Source organism: Bos grunniens, chromosome 10 (genome assembly GCF_055505025.1).
Source record: "Bos grunniens cultivar Pamir isolate PY7600 chromosome 10, Bosgru_T2T1.0, whole genome shotgun sequence".
NCBI classification, from domain to species: Eukaryota; Metazoa; Chordata; class Mammalia; order Artiodactyla; family Bovidae; genus Bos; species Bos grunniens.
Genome location: NC_141174.1, coordinates 55,322,797 through 55,347,367, shown reverse-complemented (window position 1 = coordinate 55,347,367; position 24,571 = coordinate 55,322,797). Strand labels below are relative to the sequence as shown.

General features: G+C 33.8%; 1 protein-coding gene across 1 annotated transcript in view; it reads left to right on the top strand.

The window, feature by feature from the left end:
• The window catches only part of VPS13C (vacuolar protein sorting 13 homolog C), a 175,869-nt gene that overhangs the window by 15,262 nt on the left and 136,036 nt on the right, over positions 1-24,571 (top strand). Inside the window, exons 4-10 of the mRNA XM_086321316.1 lie at positions 1,479-1,574; positions 3,745-3,846; positions 14,061-14,170; positions 16,987-17,046; positions 19,148-19,207; positions 20,243-20,323; positions 21,217-21,274. Of these exons, the coding sequence (XP_086177442.1) occupies positions 1,479-1,574; positions 3,745-3,846; positions 14,061-14,170; positions 16,987-17,046; positions 19,148-19,207; positions 20,243-20,323; positions 21,217-21,274 (567 nt within the window). The remainder of the gene's footprint in view (positions 1-1,478; positions 1,575-3,744; positions 3,847-14,060; positions 14,171-16,986; positions 17,047-19,147; positions 19,208-20,242; positions 20,324-21,216; positions 21,275-24,571) is intronic.

The following is a 24,571-nucleotide window of genomic DNA, read 5'->3' as shown; positions in this document are numbered from 1 at the left end:
AATCAACAGACTTAGAAATGACCCAGAAGTGTACTGCCCTTACCTCTAGGCTCCTCTGATGTAGGAACCATTTAAGGATCTCATCAGGGTTACAAGCTAGAGAAAAGTAAAAATCTAGATGGAGAAATAATTCTGGATTTTAACCTCGGTAAGAGATTCCCAGCCAAAACTGGCTTGCCTCCATAGCCATCCAGGTGAAGCAAAATATCCTCCCTTACATTACATTATTTTATTTCTTCTTCAGCTTTTTATCCAGGTCAACAATTCTTTGAGCTTTCAGCATCTTGATTTAAAAGTGCCAGTGATTCTGATGGTGTAAGTAGTTTAGTCACTCACATATTAGCATGACTTAGTTGAATCAGATTCTTTTGTCTTAAGAATCTGATCGGCAGTACTGAGAGAACTATAGCTTTTATAGGGTCATTATTTTTTAAATTGTGATGAGAGAAGGTATTTAATTTTGGAACATGGAAAACTGTAGGGGTAAAAAGGTTTGGGTAGAATTGCTCTGATACAGTTGAGGGCAGATTGGGAGATTTTGCTGCCTGGAGACCTGAAAAGAGGGCATACTAGTGATTGGGAAGAGGGTAAAGAAATAATGTGGAAAGATACCAAATAGTGTGGAAAGATACCAAAGACAGATTTTTGCCCATTTCAAAATTTAGCTGAAAATATGCCCTTTTTATCTTCTCTCTCCTGCTTTGCGTAGCTTTTTCCCGTAAAACTCCAAACTTGGCTTAGTGACACTTAGGGTAGTTCATCTACATTATGGGTGAGAAAGTTTCTATAGGCCAGTCTCTGAAGGACTTGATACTAATACCATTATTTCTAACAAAGAAGATGTGTTCTTCCTTTCATGTAATATTTGGAATATAACTAGTCTGACCTGCCTGTCACTTTATAATACTGGTAATCATAAAACAGTATACCTTGCCTTCAGGGTTGGCCTCTTCTAGTTGTAGCAATTTAGCATACTGTCAAAGGTCTTTTCCTTTGGTGCTCTAATCTGTGTTGCTGGTTCAATTCCTGGGATCTTGAACAGATACTCTTTTACACTGATGGTGTAGAGATGATGTTGCAGGTGTGACTAGAACAGCATGTACCGTATTTAGACCATCAGTTCTGGTTCCACTGATAACTTAAGTGGACTTAAGCAAATAATTAAACCTGCCTGGGACCGAGTTTTCTTTTTTTCCAAACCAAAGTAATAGTTGCCTCATTTTTCTTATAGTTTGGGAATATTAAATGAAATAATAGTTATCAAAAAGTTTAAAAAATATAAAGCACAATGTGAATAGTTATTTCTAATAGTAATATAATATAAAAAGATGTTTTAAACTGTGTTAGTTTCTTTTTTTCTGAGCAATGTTCATACTCTATATCTGAAGGGTTTTGTATACTTTTTCTCTTAATGGAAAGCGAGAAATGTATATCTTCTTGAGCATCCAAATAAGAAAGTTGAAATCATGTTTGTTTAGATAAATTAACTTTGAAGATTCCTTGGAAGAACCTTTATGGCGAAGCTGTTGTTGCAACTCTAGAGGGATTATACCTGCTTGTTGTCCCAGGAGCAAGTAAGTTATTTTAGGTTATAACCATTCAGTAAAGTCATAGTAAAATTAAATTGTTACTTTGGTTAAATATTTTAATATGTTTAGTAAAACAGAACATAATTTAAATAAACTAATCATACTCATATATATACACACATACATGCATTTTACATATACATACATAGCCACATTTTATATAAAGTATTTTATATTGTTGTTGGAAAGAGTAATTTCAACCATTTGTGAAATTTATTATATTCTCTGTGAATAATTATTTTACAACTAAGTCTTCTGTTGAGATGCATTAGACAGATTTACTTTTGAGAATGAAAGTAAATAAATTTTAAAAAATGTACTGTCATGTTAATCTACAGATTGGAAATTTTTTTCCCATTTTGTTGCTTCTGATTTTGAGTGAATGTTCTTTCAAAAGCATGTATAAAGTAGGTAATTTTCTCATTATACATTATAGTATTTTAATTTTTAATGAATGTTTTAAAGTAGTGATGTTTTTCAAAGTAATATCTTTCACTATTAATTTTATTAATTTTTTTTCAGTTTGAGATCAATATAATGTTAAGAAAAGTTCAGATATTTTAGGGAAAAGTTACTTGTTTTATCAACCATAAAAGACAATTTGTATTTTTATAACTTGTTTTCCAGTCTTTACTGTATACATGCTTGATTTAACATAGCATTTATCACATTATATATGTAACATGGATCCAGCTTCTTTGCTTACTATGTGTATATATATTTTTTCCAAACTTAACTTATTTTTAATTGAAGGAAAATTGCTTCACAATGTTGTGTTGGCCACTGCCATACATCAGCATGAGTCAGCCATAGGTATACATGTGTCCCCTTCCTTTTTAACCTCTCTCCTACCTCCCACCCCTCTAGGTTACAGAGTGCTGGTTTGAGTTCCCTGAGTCACATAGCAAATTCCCACTGGTTATCTATTTTGCACATGGTAGTGTATCTGCTTCCATGTTGCTCTCTCTGTTCATCCCACCCTCTGCTTTCCCCCACCCATGTCTGTAGGTCTGTTTTCTATGTTGGCATGTCCACTGTTGCTCCGAATAGGTTCATCAGTACCATCTTTCTAGATTCCATGTACATGTATTAATATAAGGTATTTGTTTTTCTCTTTCTGACTTAAGTTCCCTCTGCATAATAGGCTCTAGGTTCATCCATCTCATTAGAACTAACTCAAATGTGTTCCTTTTTATGGCTGGGTAATATTTCACTGTATTTATATACCATGACTTCTTTATCCATTCATCTGATGATGGACATCTAGGTTGCTTCCCTGTCCTAGCTAAATAGTGCTGTAGTGAACACTGGGGTACATGTGCCTTTTTCAATTTTGGTTTCCTCAGGGTGTATGCCAAGCAGTGGGGTTTGCTGGGTTATGTTGTAGTTCTATTCCCAGTTTTTTTGAGGCATCTCCATAGTGTCTTCCGTAGTGCCTGCATCAGTTTACATTCCCACCAACAGTGCAAAAGGGCTATTTTTGATGAAATATGAAAACCACAGTTTCCATGGTGATAGTGACAATTTTGAAAGGCTATATGATATTTTATTATGGACTGCCAACTGGTTTTTGCTGTTACAGTGAACATTATAACTCATCCTCCTTATAGATATCTTTCTCATTTTGTGTTTTTTCCTTAGGTACGTGATCAGAAATGAGATTACTAAATTAAAAGGATATGATTTTGTGTATTTTATGATTGTTGATACATGTTCTTGAATTACTTTCTCAAAGTCTTTTTTTAAATCAATCTTACATTGATACCAGCTGATATTGGATTTTACATGTTTTTGTAGTTACTCAAAATTTTACCACTCAGATCTAATAACTGGAAATTTTTGGATGTTTTTTCTGCCTTCTCTTTGTTTTTCCCTTTTACCTTCCTACTCACCCTTTCCCCCAATCATCCTTTTTCCTGTATTCTTTCTCCCTTTAATTCCTTTTCTTCCTTCCTTTTCCTTTTGATGTGAACTTTGTAAGTAGATAGGAATCATTTATGTAAACTTTGTAAAGCCAATCTAAAGAATATAAATGTTTTTTGCTTACAAAGATTACCTGTTACACATACACACAATATTATAATGAGGCTGAACTTTTCTTATTTATTTATTATTGCCTTTCTTGATATGTGAATTAACTATATATATATTTTAGGTATTAAATATGATGCTGAAAAGGAAGAAAAATCCTTGCAAGATATTAAACAGAGAGAGTTATCCCGAATTGAAGAAGCCCTTCAAAAAGCAGCAGAGAAAGGTACAATATGTTTATGTTTTAGAAAAATGTACATATACCTATGTTTTAGATACATTTAATATTCTGTAAAGAGGATTCTTTCATAAGCCTTCATAAGCTATTGTTCCAAAGAATCTTTTAATATCATATCTCATAATATTGATTGTAAAGATTTTAATGACACATTTAGGAATCATTGCCTTTGTGATTATTTTATCTCACTGCCAGTTAAATTTTCTTACTTTTCTTAACCAGTCATTTCTACTAAGCTACTTTATGGAGACTTCCCAAATTCTTTGAGTTCTTGTAGTCCTGTTTGTTTGTGCCAAAGGTTAATGGTTTCTTTGTCTATATTTTCACCTGTGTTGTTGAAAGATAATAAAGTTCAGCATATTAATATAGTGAAGTAATGTTTAGAGGAAATGGTGCTGTAATTCTTTTCCTTGCTATATCTTTTCATATTATACAGGATAATTGTTAAAAATTGGTTTTTCAGATTTCAACATTTTAACATCTTAAGTTTTAATATTTTGTTTTTATCTAAAAATAAATCTGGTGACTGTTTTAATTTGGTTTATGGAGCAAGAATAAGGATAGGATAAAACCGAGTAGTCTGTAGGATGGTGAGTTGAAGGCATTTCCAAGCCTTTCCAAGTTTGTTTTTCTCTTTCAAGGCAAATCATACTCTGATTGCTGGTTGGCGTATGAAAATTAATGGCATTTTACATCATTTTTGCATCATTTGGTAGCATGTTTATATATTTCTATGATGGAAGAAGATGGTACTAGAAATGCCTAAGGCATTTCTCTTTGGTCTCTCTTTAAAGATATGGCCAATGTTAGAAATGATAGAAATTATTTTTAGATACTATAATAAGATGCTTAAGCTGCTGATGTTTAATTAAATCAAGAGAAATCTCTCTTAAAAATAGCTTGTTTATTAAAATTCTTTGTCAAAGATTCTAATTCTTTTTTCCCTGGCTGTTTTTCCCTTATTCAGAATTACTGATTCTTTTACAGAAAAGTACTAAAATATTTCAGATACACAGGCTGTTTTTAATGGTAGAAAAATTTAAAAGTCTAAACATTTTTTTCCTTTCTCTTTTCATATTTAACTGTATCTTATATTTCCGCTGAAACTTAAGGATCTGTATTTCCATGAAAACGGTTTTGTTAATTTCTGTCACTTTTATCTGCCAAACAAAGCAAAGTGGTCATGGTTTTGTTTTATGCCAATTCAGTGTGAATATTTCTTTTTACTTAATATTGGTTAATTAGAAATAGTTTTATTAAAATGAGGAAAAAGGCTTAGCAGTAGAATTTAATTTCTTCCTTAAATCAGTTCAGATTAAATCTGTTCGTTAATACACATACATATAATTGTATGTAGTCATCAATTGGTATATGTATGGTTGGATATATTGCTGTTACATGTAATTATATACTTTTAATTTATAATATATATATAATTTATATTTTCCCTCTTGAGAAACAAACCCCAAACTCATTTTTTTCTTTTTTTTGGAATAGAAATAACTGTGATTGCTTTCAAAATATTTTAGTGTTTCCAGTGAACTATAAGAGAAAGCATGGTATATACTCTCTCCGTTTTAGTAGTTGACAGCTTAATCAGCAAAATGATAGTTTGCTATACATTTTGTATTAAGTGCTTGTGAATTTTGACTACTGCTACTGCTAAGTCACTGGGTTGTTAATACTTAGGAAACTTATTTTTGGGTCTGGCAGAGAGATTGTTAAGGATGATTTGATAAATCTATAGAGCATCAACATCTGTAGTACTAAGCTTGTGTAAATGGGGCTGTTAAGCTTATAAATAATCATTATATTGTAGCTTCTTGGATGATAAGTTTAATTTTTGTTAGTATAGAACTAAGATTCAGAAATTGAAACTCAGTTTCATTAACATTATTAGATTTGTCAACAAAATGCTCCAAGTATAAAAGAGATAAATTCAGAAGTTGGGAAATATGTTGATAGAGATTTTTTTTCTCAATTATTAAGAAATACATTTAGTCATTTTGACTGCATTTAAGTACTTTCTCTAGTTTATATGAATATAGACCCTATCTTCATATAATGTTGTTCATGTGAATGATTAAAGACAACCCTGGCCTTTATATGCTTTCCATTTCATCATTTTTAATTAACAGTTTTGACTTGATTACTATACTTTATTTTTTTTTTACTTATTATTTTCCCACTTATTTCTTGAGTTTGAAAGCACAAAAGTACTATTGCTTACATATGGAGACTCAGAGATAAGGAGAGAAAATGATTTAACTATAAGCAGCAGTTGATAAAAATGAAAATAGAGTTTTTAGTCTGATCTGCTTTAAAGATGTACTTTTACTCAGTTTGTTTCATTTGATAAAATAGAGTGCCTGCCCGCTATTATGTGGGAAAAAAAGAAAATTGAAATACAAGTTCATTTCTAGAGAGCTTGCTTAACTGTCAAAATAAATTTCTTGATATTTTTCTTCTTTTATTTCATTGTACTAAATTTATTTTTTTGGAAAGGCTATTGTAAAGTAAAGGGTAATATTAAATTCCTAGTAAAATCAAAAGATTTTCAAATGCTATATAGATTCTATATTTTAAAATATTAATTTATCAAAACTCTTAAAATTTTAGAGTTAACGTTAACTCTGAAATCAAATAGTTTTTCCAAAAAGATTTATGAAAAATGTCAGTTTCTTGTTTCACCCTTCTCTACCCTTTCAACTCACTCCTTAGAGGGAGCCATCATTTTAGAAATAGTAACATTCTGTGGTTATCTAATTTATTAATGTAAGGCGGCACTATCTTGTATTTCCTTCCACAGTAGTCAAGGAATTTACCTCTCTTACCATCTTCCTTCATCCTCAGTTCCTCTTTCTATCTTCTCATAATATGGTCGTATCATAATTTTTGGCCAATTATGAGTCAAAATTTACATTACTATGACAAAATAATTACTGTTCACTGGATGGGTCAGATAATATACTGTGATTATATTTCCTCTGCACCAGCCTTTTGTTTTTCTTTCTTAAATTTGTAAATGCTTCTTTCCTTCTGTTTAAATTTACCTTAAATTCTTTTGTGTGCTACATGAAATCTGTCAATCATATGGCTCTCAGTGTTATTTTGCAGTTGTCCAAACACATCTGTTGTCCTCTCCCTGTCCCCCTTGCCCTCTTGAAGAGCAGTTTTTTTGGTTGTGTTTTGTTTGTTTGTTTGTTTTAGTTCTGCTATATAATTGTCATCCTAGAACTGATCTTCACTGCTCTTCTGTTTTTAATTCATTGAGTCCCTTGCCTTTTGTTCTTAGTTTTGTTCCTTTGTTTAGCTGAAGCATTTCTGATAGCTTTTAAGAAAGGATGCACTGGATATAATTTTTAAGATCCTTTCAAGTCTGAAAGTTTTGTAATTTATTTCCACACTTGTTTGATTTGGCTGTGGATAGAATATTGAGTTTAACATTAGAATTTTAAGGGTAAAAATCTTTTAACTTCCAGGTACTTTTGAGAAGTCTGCTGCCAGTCTGTTCAACACATTGTTGTAAACACAAAAATTAGAAAATTCCTGTAGCCTACTGTCAGAGACCTCATGTATGGTAATAGACAGGAGAGGGTGTTGAGTGTCATTAATGAGATGCAGTTAGAGTATTACAGAAGTTCCTAAAGGGCTTATCATGTTCAGCCAGAGATCGGGGTGGACACTCTGAAGGTCTGTATTTCAGCTGAGTATGCAGAAGGGAGAGAGGGCGTTCTAGGTTAAGGCGATAGTGAAATGAAAAAGTGTAGAGCATGTATGGGGAACTGCTAAGAATTTGGGACTTTGATAGTGTAGCTGGAGGGGAGTTGGAAAGCTAAGTTTATATCGGTTTTGAGAAATTTGAATACCGTGATGGTGATGATGATAATGATAGCAGCTAACATTTATTGAGAATTTACTGTTTGCGGGTCACTCTTCAAAGTGGTTAATATCAGCTGACTCATTTAATAGTCATAATTCTATGCTTTAATGGCTTTTATTGTTCCCATTTTATAGTTGAGGAAGCTGGAAGTTAAATAGCTTGTTCTAGGTTATGCTGTTAGAAAATGATAGAGCTAGAATTTGAACTCAGTCTGGCTCTTGACTGCGTTATAATGGACTTTGATCGATAGTCAGTGAGACAGTCAGGAAGTTACTTTTTCTTTAAAAATCTGGAGAGTGATTTGATCATGGCTGTGTTTGGGTAGTGGTATATAAGCTGGATTTGGGGAGCAAAATGGAAGATGGTGTTACCTAACCATCACTAACAAGAATGAATAGAAAGGATTCAGATAGTGTGTCTTTGAAGGGAACATGATACTAAAGTAAGATGAATTCATTTCAGTTAACCCTAAAATTAGCATAAATATTGCAGCAGTGTTTCCTTCTGAAAATGAACAAATGGTGGGCAGAAAGGGAACCAGATTAGCAGATTTTTACTCTCTTTGAAAATTGGGTAAATCAATGAGACATTAGCCATAATTGATATTTGTCTGTTTTGGTTAACTTGAAATTATTAATTGTTATAATTTTAATTATTAAGAGTTTTTGTTTTAATATATGAAAACAGAGCCTGTCTTTTGAAAGAATGGAAATGGTGTCACTTGAGAATATTTCCGTAGAAGTAAGTTGTTTTAGTGTCACTGGATTTTACTTGTTCTGTTATCTGATGTCTAATTCTTTGAACTGAGTTCAGATGTATTTTACATGTGAAATTAAAGATGTCTTAAAATGCTTTGCATTTTGGTTATTGCTGCCGTGCGGATGCAGGCGCACATTCAGGGGAGTTCATATATGGCTTGGAAAACTTTGTTTACAAGGACATAAAGCCTGGTGGGTATGCACGGTTAATTATACTGAGCTACATACAAAATTATATTCTTATCCATGCTTGTGCTTTTAATGGAGTTTATATGGCATGTCATCCTTTTAGAAAATATGGAAATGTAATTCATGTTTTTCCCCTTCACTGTCATTTCGTTTCTCCATCTTCTGCAGCCATTTATTCACTCACCAAATGCTTAATGTCTTCTAGTAGGAAGACTATGCTGGATGCTCAGTGTTCGTGGGGTGAAACAGACCCAGCCCACTGCCTTATGCAGTTTACAGTTTGATCTGTGGATAACTTCCAAATCTGGACTGCCTTTTTGACTTCGTTCAATAGTATAGTAGTTTTTCAATTAAACGATTTCTCTTCTGTAGCAGTGGTTCTCAAACTTGTAAAAAGCAATAAAATGGAACCTTTATTTTTTTGAGTGAGACTTTATTTAGGACCTTGATAAAAGATGTTTCCCTGACTTTCTTCTCCTATCCTCCCTGATTTGCTTCATCTGTGTAGTAGCTTTGCAGCACATGTAGACTACTGTCTTGGACAGTCTCACAAAAAAGGCAGATTTGAAGGCTGACTGTTTTAGGATTTACAGTAGGATTTTTTTGTATCTTAGGAAGTTTACCAAGCACATTAAAATAATAATTTCTAATATTTTAAACAATATTTAAATACTAAAATATTTTAAATATTTTTAAATATTTTAAATATATTTATAACTTTTCAGGAACTTGTTATATTAACTTAGTCACACTTAAAATTTGTTTCGATTAAGTGGCAAGCAATTGGCATCTCTATTTCAAGATATAAACAACAATAAGCATTATGATAGAATTACTTTTGCTGCTAGAAACTTCTTTAATTTTTAGGTTCATTATGACAAATGGAAGGATGAGTTGCATGGCAAATTTCATAGCATGAATGAAATTATCCTGAAAGGAGTTTCTCTTTGAACAAATCTCTTTGTTCTCTTTGTTCAACTCTCTTTGAACAAATCTGCCCCTTGAGTAAGAGTGACTGACTCTTGTCTTAGAGTCACTTTGTTTAATATAAAAGATAACTCATGGTTCACTGTCCAATTTTGTGGGTTGTAATGGAACCAACTTTCTGTAGACTGCCAGGGGCAGTGTTTTCTGATCTTACTAAGTGCAGCCTGCCTCCAGGATACAAATGAGTTCTAGTGGCCTATTTAAATACGTAAAAAAAAATCACTGGGCAGCAAGCAGTGCTTAAAAAACAAAACAAAACAGACAGAGGTCACTCTAAAGTAAAACTTCATGATTCAGAGTTTCTTTTTATTCCAAAAATGTGTATTAGCCTGGATTAAAAAAACAAAACCAAAAAACTAAACTTGGCCTAGAATTTGATGATTCTGAAATGAGAACAGTTAATTTTGTTGAAGATGTCTTTTGTTTAGTTGCCCTGGACTTCATGTGTTCTTTACAATGCTTTCATTTTTTCAGTTCCTGAGTGTATATTTGTTGTTGTTCAGTCGCTCAGTTGTGTCTGATTCTTTGAGAGTGTATATTTACTCATTAAAAATTTTTTTTCTGGAGCAATGATTTTCAAAAAGTCAAAACTATTTTCATAATAATTCTAAGACGTTATTTTTTTTCCCCACTGTATTGACATTGGTACTGATGGTGCAAAAGCAATGTTGTGTAAGATTGCTGGCTGCCTTCCCATGATTTAAGGCAGTGGCACCAAACTCTACTGCCAGGAGCTATTGTATTGTTCCCTGCCAGTCACGCACAGTAAAAACCAAAATAGAATGGAAGAAGCAGCAATTTTGCTTAAGAAAACCATTGATGAAATAGAAACCATTTAATTTTAATAGATTACAGCTCTTGAGTATATGTGTCTTTGTCATTTTGTGACAAAAGAGGAAGCATACATGTTGCACTTCTGTAGACTGAAGGAGGATAATTGTCTCAAGGGAACATACTTGTGCAGTTGTTTGGGTTTTCTGATCTTACTAGTTGAACTAGTGGAACTAGTTGCTTTTTTCATGGGAAGCCATTTTACTTCAAAGAATGGCTGACAGACGATTATTACTCAGATTTGGGTGTTTGGTAGACATTTCAATAACACAGCTTTAAGAAAAAAGAACTGACACTGTTTGTTACCAGCAATAAGATTTGAGCTTTTGAACAAAAATTAGAATTTTGGGGAATTTGTATTTGCTACTTTGAGCTTCACAGCTTCCCATACTCAAAGACTTTTCTGATGAGATTTTTGGTGGTATTAACAATGTGATTTTTCATATTAAAAAATAAAATGACTCCGCATTTATAAGATCTGTATAATTCAGTGAAGCAGTATTTCTGTATTATAAAAGTGTGGTAAAATATTATGAATGTATTAAAGTGCACAGTAGACCGGCTTTAATTTAGACGAAAAATTGACGGATAGTTTCAGATTCCAAGGTACAGCTTTAAGAAGCTATCACTGGTTGAGTTTGATGTAGTATCCATAATTACATGAAAAGATGGTCATATGCAAAAGATGAAGATGTTCCTCCTGTTTCCTATTACATTTCTGTAATTAGGTCAGATTTTCCTCACATACTCCAATCTAAACAATAGATCCTAAAAGAGTAAAGGCAAAAGCAGGTATTTGTATCCAGCAGTCTCCTACTAAACCAGACATTAAGGAGATTTGTGACTGTAAAACCGTATCAGTCTTCTCATTACAAGTTTTTGTTCAGAAAACATAGTTATTTTTTATAAATACACGTTACCTGTGCTATTGCATAATGGGTTATTTAATAAGTTAATAACTATTAAAAAGCTTTTCAGTGTTGATTTCCAATATATCAGTAAATATATTGTAAATATAAATAAATTAATATTTATCAGTAAATATCAGTATCTGTAACCCACCCTAATGAAAAGCTGGTTAAGGTTCTTAAATTTTAAGTGTATTAAAGGGACCCTAAGACCAAAACATTTGAGAACTGCTTTAGAAAGTGACTATCCATCAGATTAAATGAAGACTCTGTAGTACTCAGATTAGAGTTTGAAACCATTTGGAACATGGTGCGCCTAACATTGAGATCAAAGACTGAACAAGGTTCTAGGACAAATGTGAACCCAGAAGGATAATAGGAGGTCAGATGAGAAGGGTGAGTTATTCCAGACTCTACACCCAGGCAGCTGAATCCTGTCTCCGAAAACTTTCTCCCTAAGTGGGATGGTTTTCAGGGCTTCTCTGGCTTTCTTAGCTATTTCTTTTCAAATAGTATTTCTCTGAGAACGTCGCTGAATGTTTTATTTGTAAATGAAAAAGATTTAGGGGACCATCACTGTGACAAGAACTCCTGGTAATAGCAAAGTCCTGTTTGTTACAGGTTTAGTAAATATTTTCTTCTTGAAACTTAGGGTCTTATGCTTAAAATCCAGGACTTGATAATTTGATTCTTAGTTCTTGTAGTGGCAGGATAATTTGCTTTAAAATATCAAGGAAGAACAAATTTAAAATTTCAAGCTAAATATCAATGTATTCTCTATAACATTAATTGAGCTTGTATATTTTATTTTAATGTCCAAATGTAGATAACTTTGGTTCAGTTGAATAGATACATATCATGTACTTTGTGCCTAGATATTATAATTCTTGTCCTAATGAAGGACTCCTCCTGACTAGAAACAAACCAGTTGTGCAGATACTTCAAATACAGTGTATTCATTGCTTAGTGGAAGTCTGCATAAGGTACTAGAGTGGATGGCCTTGGAGATCCTTGGAAGAGTTGAAGAAGGCAGTGCACATGCAGTTGTGCTGGACCTGAGATTTGAAAGCCTCCTAGGAATTTGCCTGAAGAACTTGAGGGAGAGCAAACTAATCAGGGAATCTACTGTGTGTAGAGGCAGTAAGGCATTAGAAAGTTATAGCTTGTACTCATGGAACTCTGCTCAGTGTTATGTGGCATCCAGGATGGGAGGGGAATTTAGGGGAGAATGGACACATGTGCATATATGGCTGAGTCCCTTCTCTGTTCACCTGAAACAGTCACAACATTGTTAATCAGCTATACACTAGGACAAAATAAAAAGTGTTTTTTTTTTTTAGTTATAGCTTGTTTTGGAAAGTAGCAGTAGTCTTCTTGAAGTGTCCAGTGCAAGGATGAGTGGCAGAAGATAGAACAGGACAGAGAGATAGGGACTGGATCATAAAAGGACCTCTGTGTCATGCAAACACTTTCTCATTTTATTTGGCAGGCTACAAAGAGCCTTTAAAATAATTTTGAGCAGGGATTAACAGGCTGTGAATAGTATTTTGGAAGACGTGAATCTGGTCGTATTAGGTCAGAGGAGGTTAGATCAGAGAAAAGAGTGGAGATTGGAGACAGGGGAGACCATACAGAGGCTGCCCTAAGAGTGAGGACTGGATTTGATGTGTAGCAGGCAGTTGAATGTAAAGATTTATAAGTTGGGTAAGATAGGTTTGGGTTAATGCCATGAAACAAGGCAGTGCCAAATAAAAGAGATACTAAAGGAATTATTAAGCTAAATGTAAAATTCTGTGTACAGTTTTTTTCCCTTTTTGTATTCTTTATATCCTCGAGACTGCAAAGGATCCTGTTTTTGTGAGGTGTATCATTCAGAGGAAGTCATCTGTCAGCAGCCTACCCATTCATTTCGTTTGTGCTCCTACCATACATATTCTGTCATTATTACATTTCCAATATTTTGGCAATGTTGAAATTAAAAATTAAAGTTTATATTATAAGCAGTCGTAAATATTCTAATGGGCACTGTGTACAGATATTTTACTCAATTTTTGTGTAATTGCATCTGCCAAGTTACTTTCTTTATTACAGAAGGTTATTCTAGACTAAAAAAGGTTTGTGAATTTCTGCCTGTATTGAAGTAACAGGTCAGTTTAGAATAAAATACGGTGAATTGTACCAAATTTGCTGTCAGGAAGAAGTCTCTTGTTGTTCTCTTCTGTCCTCTAGTCTGCTAACTTGAATTTTATCCTTTTCTCACTAAAATGCTTCCACTGAGAAGGACGTAAACGTAAAAAGCACAAAAAACATTTTAAGAAACCTTTTAAAGGTCTTGATCGCTCAAAAGGTAGGTAAAAGTGGTTTTTATGCCATGTGTTATTTATACACATTGCCACTTGATTTCTGTCTTCAAAGGTAAAATAAATGTTAGATTATGATGTAACTTCAAAATAAGTTTTAGGGATTTCCCTGTTGATATAGTGGCTGAAAAATAAGTTTTAAGTTGGAAATGCATATTAAAATCTAAAATAAAGCAAGGAATAGGTTGTAATTCCCGTTGAGTAGTACTTTAGCTATCCTTGATCATTGATTATGAATTATGTGATAATTTCAGCTCTTGAACTTGTATTTTTGTATTTTTTATAGATAAACCAAAAGAAGCCAAAAAGGATACATTTTTGGAAAAATTGGCAACTCAAGTAATTAAAAATGTACAAGTAAAAATCACAGACATTCATATTAAATATGAAGATGATGTAAGTAGTTTACTTGGTGTAAGTAATTGTGTGTTTTATGACATTAATTATTGATTAATTATTATTATTAATTATTAATTATTGATTTGCCCATACATGGCAGTTTTAAATCCAAGATTAAGTTTTTCCTGATTAGTACACTACCGTATCTCCTTATTAGCATTAAGCTTTTTACATTAAATGTGTAAATATATCATAAACCACCATATGTTTCTTTCTAAAGCTAATTTAAGAGATTTTTGGATTTTCCTTTATTATTTATTTTGAATTTTGTTTAAAGACTTAGACTAATAAAGCTTTAAGGAACTAATTTTTTTATTTTTTACAAAGACAAAAAAATTGGTTCCCAGAGGTAATGAAGTAATTGGTTACAATGGTGGTTGTTAGAAAGGGGACTAAAACCTAGGTCACTTGGCTGGTAGTCTCATGTACTTTACATTCTACCACACAGGATTTTAGCACACACAGCTACTCACATACATGTGGAGCAATGTTTAGAAACCACTTTACTGATAACTAAAAGCTTAACGTTAGTTGATTAAGAACTATTTGATTAATTTCAATTAAAACATAATCAATATTTTAAACTTAATGTGCATTGCTTTGTCTTAAAGTTTGAAGCATAATTGAAAAGCCTTGAATTTTTTCATTTATGTAACCAATTGGAAATGCTTTTTCATCTTTTCCAAAAATGAGTTGCTTTCTTTTTTGTTTTTAGTTTGCTCTAAGTTTAGATTACATTTAAAGTCATACTGCCATATAGAGAATTTATTTTACTTTCCTGATAAGTCCCTTTTTTCAGTTCATATTCAGTAAGATACACTTGTAGTTTTTCAAGATATACCATCTCCGTCTTATACCAACTTTATGTTTTGGTTTTCTATAGTCATTAGACTGAATTTTGCTAACAAATGTCTGAAAAACCTAGCTCATCATTAGACTGAAATTTTTTTTTTGGCTGTGCTGAGTCTTCATTGCTGTGGGCTTTTCTCTAGGTGTGGTGAGCAGAGCCTGCCCTCTAGTTGCGGGCCTGGGCTTCTCACTGCAGTGGCGTCTCTTGTTGTGGAGCGTGGGCTCTGCGTGTCCCGGCTTCAGTAGTTGCAGCACATGAGCTCAGTACTTGCGGCTCCTGGCTCTAGACCACAGGCTCAGTAGTTGTGGCTTAGTTGCTCCGTAGCATGTGGGATCTTCCTGGGTCAGGGATCGAACTCACGTCTCCTGCATTGGCAGGTGGATTCTTTATTGCTGAGGCACCTGGAAAGTCCAGTAGACAGAATTTTACAAACAAATGTCTAAAAAGCCTAATTCATAAATTGCCTTGTTTAAAACAAACTTAGAACTCAACTTGTCATGGAAGTAAAAGAATTATTCTTAAAGCCAGTGTGGTATGTTGATGAATAATAATCTCAGCTTTTAAAACTTTTTTTATTTTTAACTGAAGGATAATTGCTTTACAGTATTGTGTTGGCTTCTGCCAAACATAAACTTGAATCAGCCATAGGTATACCTATGTCCCTTCTCTCTTGACCGTCCCTCCCACTTTGAGTTTAAACTTGAACTAAGCTTTTCTACTGAGCAAGTACAATTTGAAAGGTACGTTATTTCTTTCTCTTTAATGAAAAAATACAGAGATGCACAGGAGTGGGACAAATAACATCAATTACAGTTAAGTTGGTGTCAGTGACAAAGTAAATTAAAATAATCTACAGGAAAAATTAAAAGCGCAAAGGGATCTTCCTGGTATCTTGCCTCTTTCAGTGTGATTACCTTAATTATAGTGTGTGGAAGGATAGTTAAAAATATAGAAATGAGGGTAGGGAGAGTATAATTTATCATAAAGATGCTCTTTGTATGACAGCAGTAATTTATGGGCAGTGCATTAGCAGCTGAGGAGTTGTGCTTTATTAAAGTTCCTTCTGAAATAGCTGCAAGCTATTTTGAGCTTGATATCCATAGGCCTAAAAAGATGAATGTGAGAATGAAGCAAATATATTTTGCCACAAACCATAATATATCTGATATTAAAAATCAAAGCTCACAAAGCTCATTCTTTACAGCTATACCAGATCATGGTTTTCCTGTTTGAGAAGGGTGTATGTGACTCAAGTCCCTGATGGATGATTTAGAACATTATATGATTTTTCTCTTGTCTCTAGTTTCCCTATTTTCTTTCGTGACCAAAAAACACTAATTTTTGTTCACCTCTGGGATGTCAAAAACAAAGTCATCATACACACAATAGCACAGTTTAAGCACTGTGTATAAATATTACTTAGATATTGAAGATGAGAACTAGATCAGTTTAATAATGGCAGATTTTGGATTAAGGGATTGAGGAAATTAAATATTAAGGATCTTGAGCATCTTCTAACAAACATTCTTTTTTAAGTGTCATTGGAAATTAAAGGTGTAGAGAGACAGTTCACGTTTCTAAATGTGAAAATCTTTGTAAATAATTTAGTGGCACTGTTTTATCTGCAACTCCTTGTTTTATTTATCTGTGGAGAACATCTTTAGTGGTATGCATAAAGAGGCTATCTCTTTTAAACTATGTGGGCAAGAATCTGTTTAGTGAGTGTTCTCACTTCTAGTAAAAAAAAATAGTTCCACTGGGAAAGTATCATGTTAGTGTCATGCCTACAAAATATGGAAAACCTCAGCCATGTTAGTGTCTTCCTTCCCTTTCTTCTCCACAAATCCATTTGTGTTGTGTAACTTCCTTGTAAATTCATTGTCCTGTGTTGCCTGTTGTAGAGTGTAAAATGGATTTACCCTCACTATGAGTGTATTTTAATGTCACTTTTTTTCTTTGACAGGTATCAGATCCAAAGCGGCCTCTTTCATTTGGTGTCACACTGGGAGAACTTAGTCTATTGGTAAAGTTGACCTTATTTAAAATTTCTGTGGAATCTGTAAAATATTATTCTCAGGGTGAATTTCCTAAAATCAGCTATTGCTGCAAATAGCTATTTTATTTTTTTGTGTAACCTTTCTACAGCTTTTCTAGAAATTTATTATTTTTAGTGATACTTTTATTATATTCTGTAATTATTTTATCTTTGAGTTTAACAAATATAGAAATATTAAGAACAAGTGTTTTGAAGGTCTTAAAAGCTGTATCTTAAATGTGTAGTAAATTAGGGGAAGATAGATTTCCAGAGTCAAGTTCTTCTCCACAGTATAATTTCCAAATAGCTTGTACATGTGTATCTGTTTATATGTATGTATATGTATGTTTATTATTTTGAAATATACATAATTTATTTTGATTAAGTATTTTACAATGCAGTTTGTTTTTTCTTTTAAGATCCTTAGTATATAGAGTGTATATAGAGTGGGTATATCCTGATTGGACTTTTTTTTTTTTTCCTATTATGGACAACTAAGTGGTAGGAACATGTTTTAAAGTTAAGGACAGTGAGTGGTAAATCACATTGGGTATATTTTTGCCTTTTGATTAGTTATGTGAAGAGGGCCTTAGGAAGGAAAGAAGACGAAGGAAAAGGAAAGAGAAGTAGTTTATTAAGCAGAAAAAGGTCTTTGTTCCATGGATTCCTTAAGAATGATACATGCATACAGAGAAGTAGAGATATACATCAGTTGAAGATCAAAGCAAAAAAAAAAAAATTACCAGGTATTGGAGAAATAAGGAAAGGGAGTCAAGGAAGCTAGTGTTTAATACACTGTTTATCCTTTGCTTGTCTCCAAAATAAACTTGAAATAGCTTTCAATAAAAAAGAAATAATCCTATAATACTTTCGAAGAACCAGAATCTGTGTTCTGAAAGGTAGAGACATAATCGTTTCAGAAAAATGAGACTAACAATATTAGTCATAAGAAAGGTCAGTATTTAATATTGAGCTTCTAGCAGACCAAATGAAAAACACAACATAGTCATGTGACTTAGTTTGCATTGACTGATGGCAGGAGTACTAGGGTGTAAGGATGATGTAGTTTCTTGTTGTTTGATCCTCTGTATCTTTCCTCAGATTTTTCATATGGTTTTCTTTGCCTGTGTTACTCTTTTCCCTTAAACTTCCTGGTGATTTATTCAGGTTTTAATATTTCCTTGAGATATTACTGTTTCTCATTTTTTTTTTTTTTTTACTTCACTCTTAGAATTTACTATTTCTTTTTTAAAAATACTCCCCTTCACATGTTATCAAAGCACCTGTGACACCTTACTGTATGGTTACCATGTTGGTTTCCTTCTATCCAACCTCCATTCATTACTACAGTATTACCTGTATTTTAGTGTTTTTGTGATGATTTATTAAATAGTTTGAATAAAGTATTTGCCACATTGGCTCAATGTCTGCTTCAACTACTACATTGACTATTATAACAACAATAATAGCAGACTCACCTCTTTCTGTATCTGTACCTTTCCTTTATTCCATCTTTTCAAATGCAGACTAACTCTTAAATCTTAGATAATCTCCCCACCTCTGATTGGATCCCATCCTCGCCCATGTCCTTAGGAGCCTTTCCCCGACTTTCTCTCATTCTCTTCTACCTTTTGTCCTTTCTTCCTTATTTCTGTCAATTTCCTTTTCTTTCCTAAATCTTCAACTCTTCTTCCCTGCCCACCTCTGTCTTCTAACCATTTAAGCGCATTTAAGTCTCTCCTTTATATTAAAATTGAAAAGCCTCTCCTTAACCTCCTCTGACTCCACTCAGCCACATCTAACTACTGCCTAGCTAGCTCTTTGTTTTTTTTTTTTTATTCATACCCACTCTCAGACACACAATAGCTCAGTAATTATTTTCTGGATGAATGAACTCAATTAAATTAGAACCTCCTCAATTCTCTTTTTCACTGTTCCTTTGATTTTGTAATATGAAAAACAGGTAACTCACATTAGCCAGTGTTAACTGGATGTCTTGTTATTTCTAAGTTATTTTGTTACGGTTATTAGAGCACTGTTTTGTGATACATATACTTCATTTCACAGTTACTCTTTTTTTCTGTTTTAGACTGCAAACAAACACTGGACACCATGCATATTAAATGAAGCAGAAAAAATTATATACAAGGTATTAGACTAGACTTTTAAATCTAGTTATTTTCCTAAGTACAAACGTTTAATGTATTTTCTTCAAGAAATCTTGATAGAACAGAATATTCCATTGAATGGGAGTTGAAAGTTTAGGGTTTAGTTTTGGCTCAGCTAGTTACTATGTTACCTTCTAAAATCACTTACCTTTCTTCACCTAGAATATAAAGAAGCTGGATAAAATTAATATTTCCCAAATTGTATTTGATGGGGCATTAGATAATTGAGATAATATTAGATTTGTTGAAAAAATATTCTCTGGTCAAATAAGATTACTGACTAAAACAGAAAGGTGTTCATAGTTAGACAGGTATATTTTGTTTTGTTTTAAACTCCAGGATTTCACAATACTTTAAATATGCTAATAAACACTTTGAATCTTCCAAAGGGATATTTTGTATGTACTTTTCTCCACCTTGTTGATCATAGAATCCTCTTCCCTTCACCCTTCCTTTGAAACAGCCATTTGTATTCATTGGAGGAATCATGTCTTTCTTATTCATTGAAATACAGAGTCTGTTATATACTGAATTCGCAATAAATATTTGATTATTGAATGAGTAAATCCCCTGGGGAACACTGTTCCTGCAAGCACAATTCAGCAAATGCTAGATTAATAAGTGTTAGTTACTCAGTCATATCCGACTCTCTAGGATGCTATGGATTGTAGACCGCCAGGCTCCTCTGTCCATGGAATTCTCCAGGCAAGAATACTGGAGTGGATAGCCATTTTCTTCTCCAGGGGATCTTCGTGACCCTCAGATTGAACCCAGGTCTCCTGTGTTGCAGTTAGTTTTTTTCACCATCTGAGCCACTAAGGAAGCCCAGATTAATAATAAAGTCTCTGAAGAACATACATACATTTTCCTCCACTTTTGCATTATCTTCTTCCCTTTAAAAGTTCAAAATGACAGTTGGATGATTTTGGTATAGTGAACATGAGAATATTCTTTTAATATTGATACATAACTTCGGTTTGTTAGTTGCCTGATCTTTTCCAACTTTTCTTTTATAGCTGATACGACTTGATAGTCTCAGTGCCTACTGGAATGTGAACTGCAGCATGTCTTACCAGGGGTCAAGGGAACAGATCTTGGTAATTTCAGTTTGTCCCCTGAATAGCTGACTATACTCCTGGGATTTACTTTACATACGCGGTCTCTCTCTAATGAGGACAAGATACTGGTCTTTTGCTTAAGTTGTAACTAAGTCAGAAGTGTGCAACACAGTTTTTGAATTGACTTCGTGTTAAAAATAGCACTTTTGTTTTTGAAGATCTTTGTGACATCTTTCACTTGACAGTGAGATGAGAACCTATACTATCAAATTAAAACTGGATTTATGGTTTTTCACACTCTCATTTTGATGGCATTCTGGTTGCATTGTGGAGTTTCATATGAGAATGATTACTTGAAAAGGATTGTAAAGAAAGATGATACCTGTCAGATTTTTAAAAAATGTATCCGTAGCATATATTTTAAGCATTTACAGTGATGCATCACAGTGAATGATTGATTCAAAACTAAGCATGCTAAGTCATGTCTTAAAGCTAAGCAGTCTTAGTCATATTTACCTAGAAAAGAACAGTTGAATTTTCTGAACTGAATTAATTCCAAGATTCTGTCTTTTATTTCTCAGAAAGATATTGTAATGATTAATTTGCCTTTGTCTAGAAAGTGATTGAGATCCTAATTTATGAATGTGTGTGTGTGTACACATTATATACCTTTTAAGTCAGAGTGGAACAGTCTTATGTTGTTTCTAGGTATTTAGAATTTATAAAAATTACCTACTGAAGTAATATTCTAAAGAAATATATCTGTAAATAGTGCTCAGTGTGTTTTTCTTATGGACTAATAATTACAAAGTTGGGAATAAAGATACTGATTTAGAACCAAATTTCATGTGTGTGTGTGTGTGTGTGTCAGGGGTGCTGAGAATATATGCATTTTCTTTTTCATTCTCATATCATTCAAATTTTTTTTATAGGATCAGCTGAAAAGTGAAATTCTTACAAGTAACAATATACCCCCAAACCATCAATACAGTAAGTAATGGTAAAAGTTTATTTTATGTTATAGGAAGCGTGGAATTAAATACTGTATTTTAATATACTTTTTCTGATAAAGTTATTTTGACAAAGAGAAAGTATTAATTTTATATGTTAGTGTCATGATAACAGCATATTCAGTATATATTTTAGTATTTAGAAATTGATTGTAACACTTACACCACTGGAGAGTGAGAGAGAAGGGCTCTGTGGGTATAGTTCACTCCCAACAGCTAACCCCCTTGACCTCCATGTTTTTTCCCTATCTTGTTAATGTCTACTTTCTTTTAAGAATTAGATTTTCTTTTTTTTTCTTTGTTTAATAATGAAATCTCTGGGGTCTTGATATTCAGGTTACTTTGAACATGTCAGTATTGTAGTGTTAAGACAAAGTACTCCAGAGATTTTTAAAAAAAGAAGTATAGATGATTATAGCATAGCCTCCCAGGTGGTGCAGTAGTAAAAAATCTGCCTGCCAGTGCAAGAGATGCAGGAGTTGCATGCATGCACATAGTTGATTTATAGTATTATGTGAATTTCAGGTATACAAAGTACAGATAATGTATTTTTACAGATTATACTTCATTATGGATTATTATAAGATACTGGGTCCAATTCCCTGTGCTATACAGTAAATCCTTATTGCTTATCTGTTTTATGTGTTGTAGGTTGTACATGGTAATCACATACCCTAATTTGTCCCTTCTCCTTCCCTCTCCTCTTTGGTAGCTACAGGTTTCTTTTCTACATCTGTGAGTCTGTGTCTGTTTTGCATATTCAGTCATTTGTGTTTTCTTTAGATTCCATATATAAATGATATAATGTAATATTTGTCTTTGTCTTATTTCACTAAGCATAATATTCTCTAAGTTCATCCATATTGCTACATATAGCAGTATTTCATTCTTTTTTATCGCTGAGTAATATTCCATTGTATATACGTACCATATTTTAATCCGTTCCTCTTTTGATGGGCATTTGGGTAGCTGAAATAGCTTGGCTGTTGTAAATAGTGCTGCTGTGAACATTTGGGTGCACCTGTCTTTTCAAATTAGTGTTTTTATTTTTTCAGGATATATGCCCAGAAGTGGAATTGCTGGGTCATACGGTAGTTCTATTTTTAGTTTTTTGAGGAACCTCCATACTGTTTTCAGTAGTGACTGCACCAGTTTACATTTCCCACTGACAATGCACAGAGGTTCCCTTTTCTTCATATTCTCTCCCAGCATTGGTTATTTGTAAACTTTTTGATGGTAGCCATTCTGACAGATGTAGGGGGTAAACTCACTGTTGTTTTGATTTGAATTTCTCCAGATCTCTTTTCTGTTTCTTGGCAGCCTTACCTTTATTTATTTTTGAGTAGATCTCTAACAAAGCTGCCTGTATATTATTTATCCCATACATTTTCTCTGCTATTCTTTTTTTTAATATAAATTTATTTATTTTAATTGGAGGCTAGTTACTGTACAATATTGTATTGGTTTTACCATACATCAACATGAATCCGCCATGTGTGTACACGTGTTCCCCGTCCTGAACCCCCCTCCCACCTCTCTCCCCATACCATCCCTCTGGGTCATCCCAGTGCACTAGCCCCAAGCTTCCTGTATCCTGCATCAAACCTGGACTGGCAATTCGTTTCTTATATGATATTATACATGTTTTAATGCCAGTCTCCCAAATCATCCCCCCCCCCCCCCCCACAGAGTCCAAAAGACTGTTCTATACATCTGTGTCTCTTTTGCTGTCTCGCATACAGGGTTGTTGTTACCATCTTTCTAAATTCCATTGTGGAGTTTCCTCGTTGTGGGTGGGGTTGTAAGGGTGGCTTTTCAAGGTGTCCTGGTTAGGAAAGCTTGTGTTCTGGTGGGTGAGGCTGGACTTCTCTCTGGTGTGTAATGAATTGTCCAGTAATGAGTTATGAGATGTCAGTAGGTTTTGAGTGACTTTGGGCAGCCTGCATATTGAAGCTCAGGGCTATGTTCCTGTGTTGCTGGAGAATTTGTGTGGTATGTCTTGCTCTGGAACTTGTTGGCTTTTGGGTGGTGCTTGGTTTCATTGTAGGTATGGAGGCATTTAATGAGCTCCTGTCGATTAAATGTTCCCTGGAGTCAGGATTTCTCTGGTGTTCTTAGGATTTGGACTTATGCCTCCTGCTTCTGGTTTTCAGTCTTATTTTTACAGTAGCCTCAAGACATCTCCATCTATACAGCACCATCGATAAAACATCTAGGTTAAAGATGAAAAGTTTCTCCACAGTGAGGGCCACCCAGAGAGGTTCACAGAGTTACATAGACAAGAAAAGAGGGAGGAGGGAGATAGAGGTGACCAGGAGGAGAAGAGGGGAAATCAAAAGAGGAGAGAGCAAGCTAGCTAGTAATCACTTCCTTATGTGTGCTCCACAGTCTGGACTGCTCAGAGATGTTCACGGAGTTATACAGAGAAGAGAAGAGGGAGGAAGGAGAGAGAGGTGGCCAGGGGGATGAAGGGGGGAATCAAAAGGAGAGAGACAGATCCAGCCAGTAATCAGTTCCCTAAGTGTTCTCCACCGTCCAGAACACACAAAGAGATTCATAGGGTTGGGTAGAGAAGAGAAGGGCGAGGGAGGAGATAGAGGCAACTTGGTGGAGAAAAAGGAGAGTCCAATGGGGGAGAGAGCAGTCAAGCCAGCAATTTCGCTCCCAAGTAAAAATGGGTATTGAAGATTGGGTCCTTAAAGGTACAAAATTGATAACAAATACCAAAAAGCAAAGATTAAAAATCTAGAGTAGAGGTTGGATTTTCAAAAACACAATATTAAAGAAAAGGAGAAAAAAAAAGTCACAAAAATTATAAAATATATATATATATGAAGTTTGCTTTAAAAATAGGGTCTCTTTTTTGGGGGGGGGGCAAAGTAGTGGTAGGTTATAAAAATGAAAATTAGAGGAGTAATAGAGGACTTAAAAATAAAAAATAAAAAAATTTGAATGATAGTAAAAATAGTAAAAATATATCTAGGACTTTCTGTGGTGGTGTTGTGGGCAGTGTGGGTTCAGTTCATTTTTGGATAGTTCCTTGATCCGGCTTATATTTCTCAAGATCTATAGGCCTCTTCCTATGTAGTCGGTACTATCTACAGGGTTTTAATCTACTGCACCTGTCACTTCCAAGGAGGTTCCTTCTGTTTTAGCTTCTTCTGTTTGCTGGTCTCTTTAATGTCTAATTTCCGCCCTGGCACCAGGGGACGGTGGTAGACACTTTTTAGGCTCACTTGTTCAGTCGTGCTGTGAGGAGGGAGGGACACGGCAAACA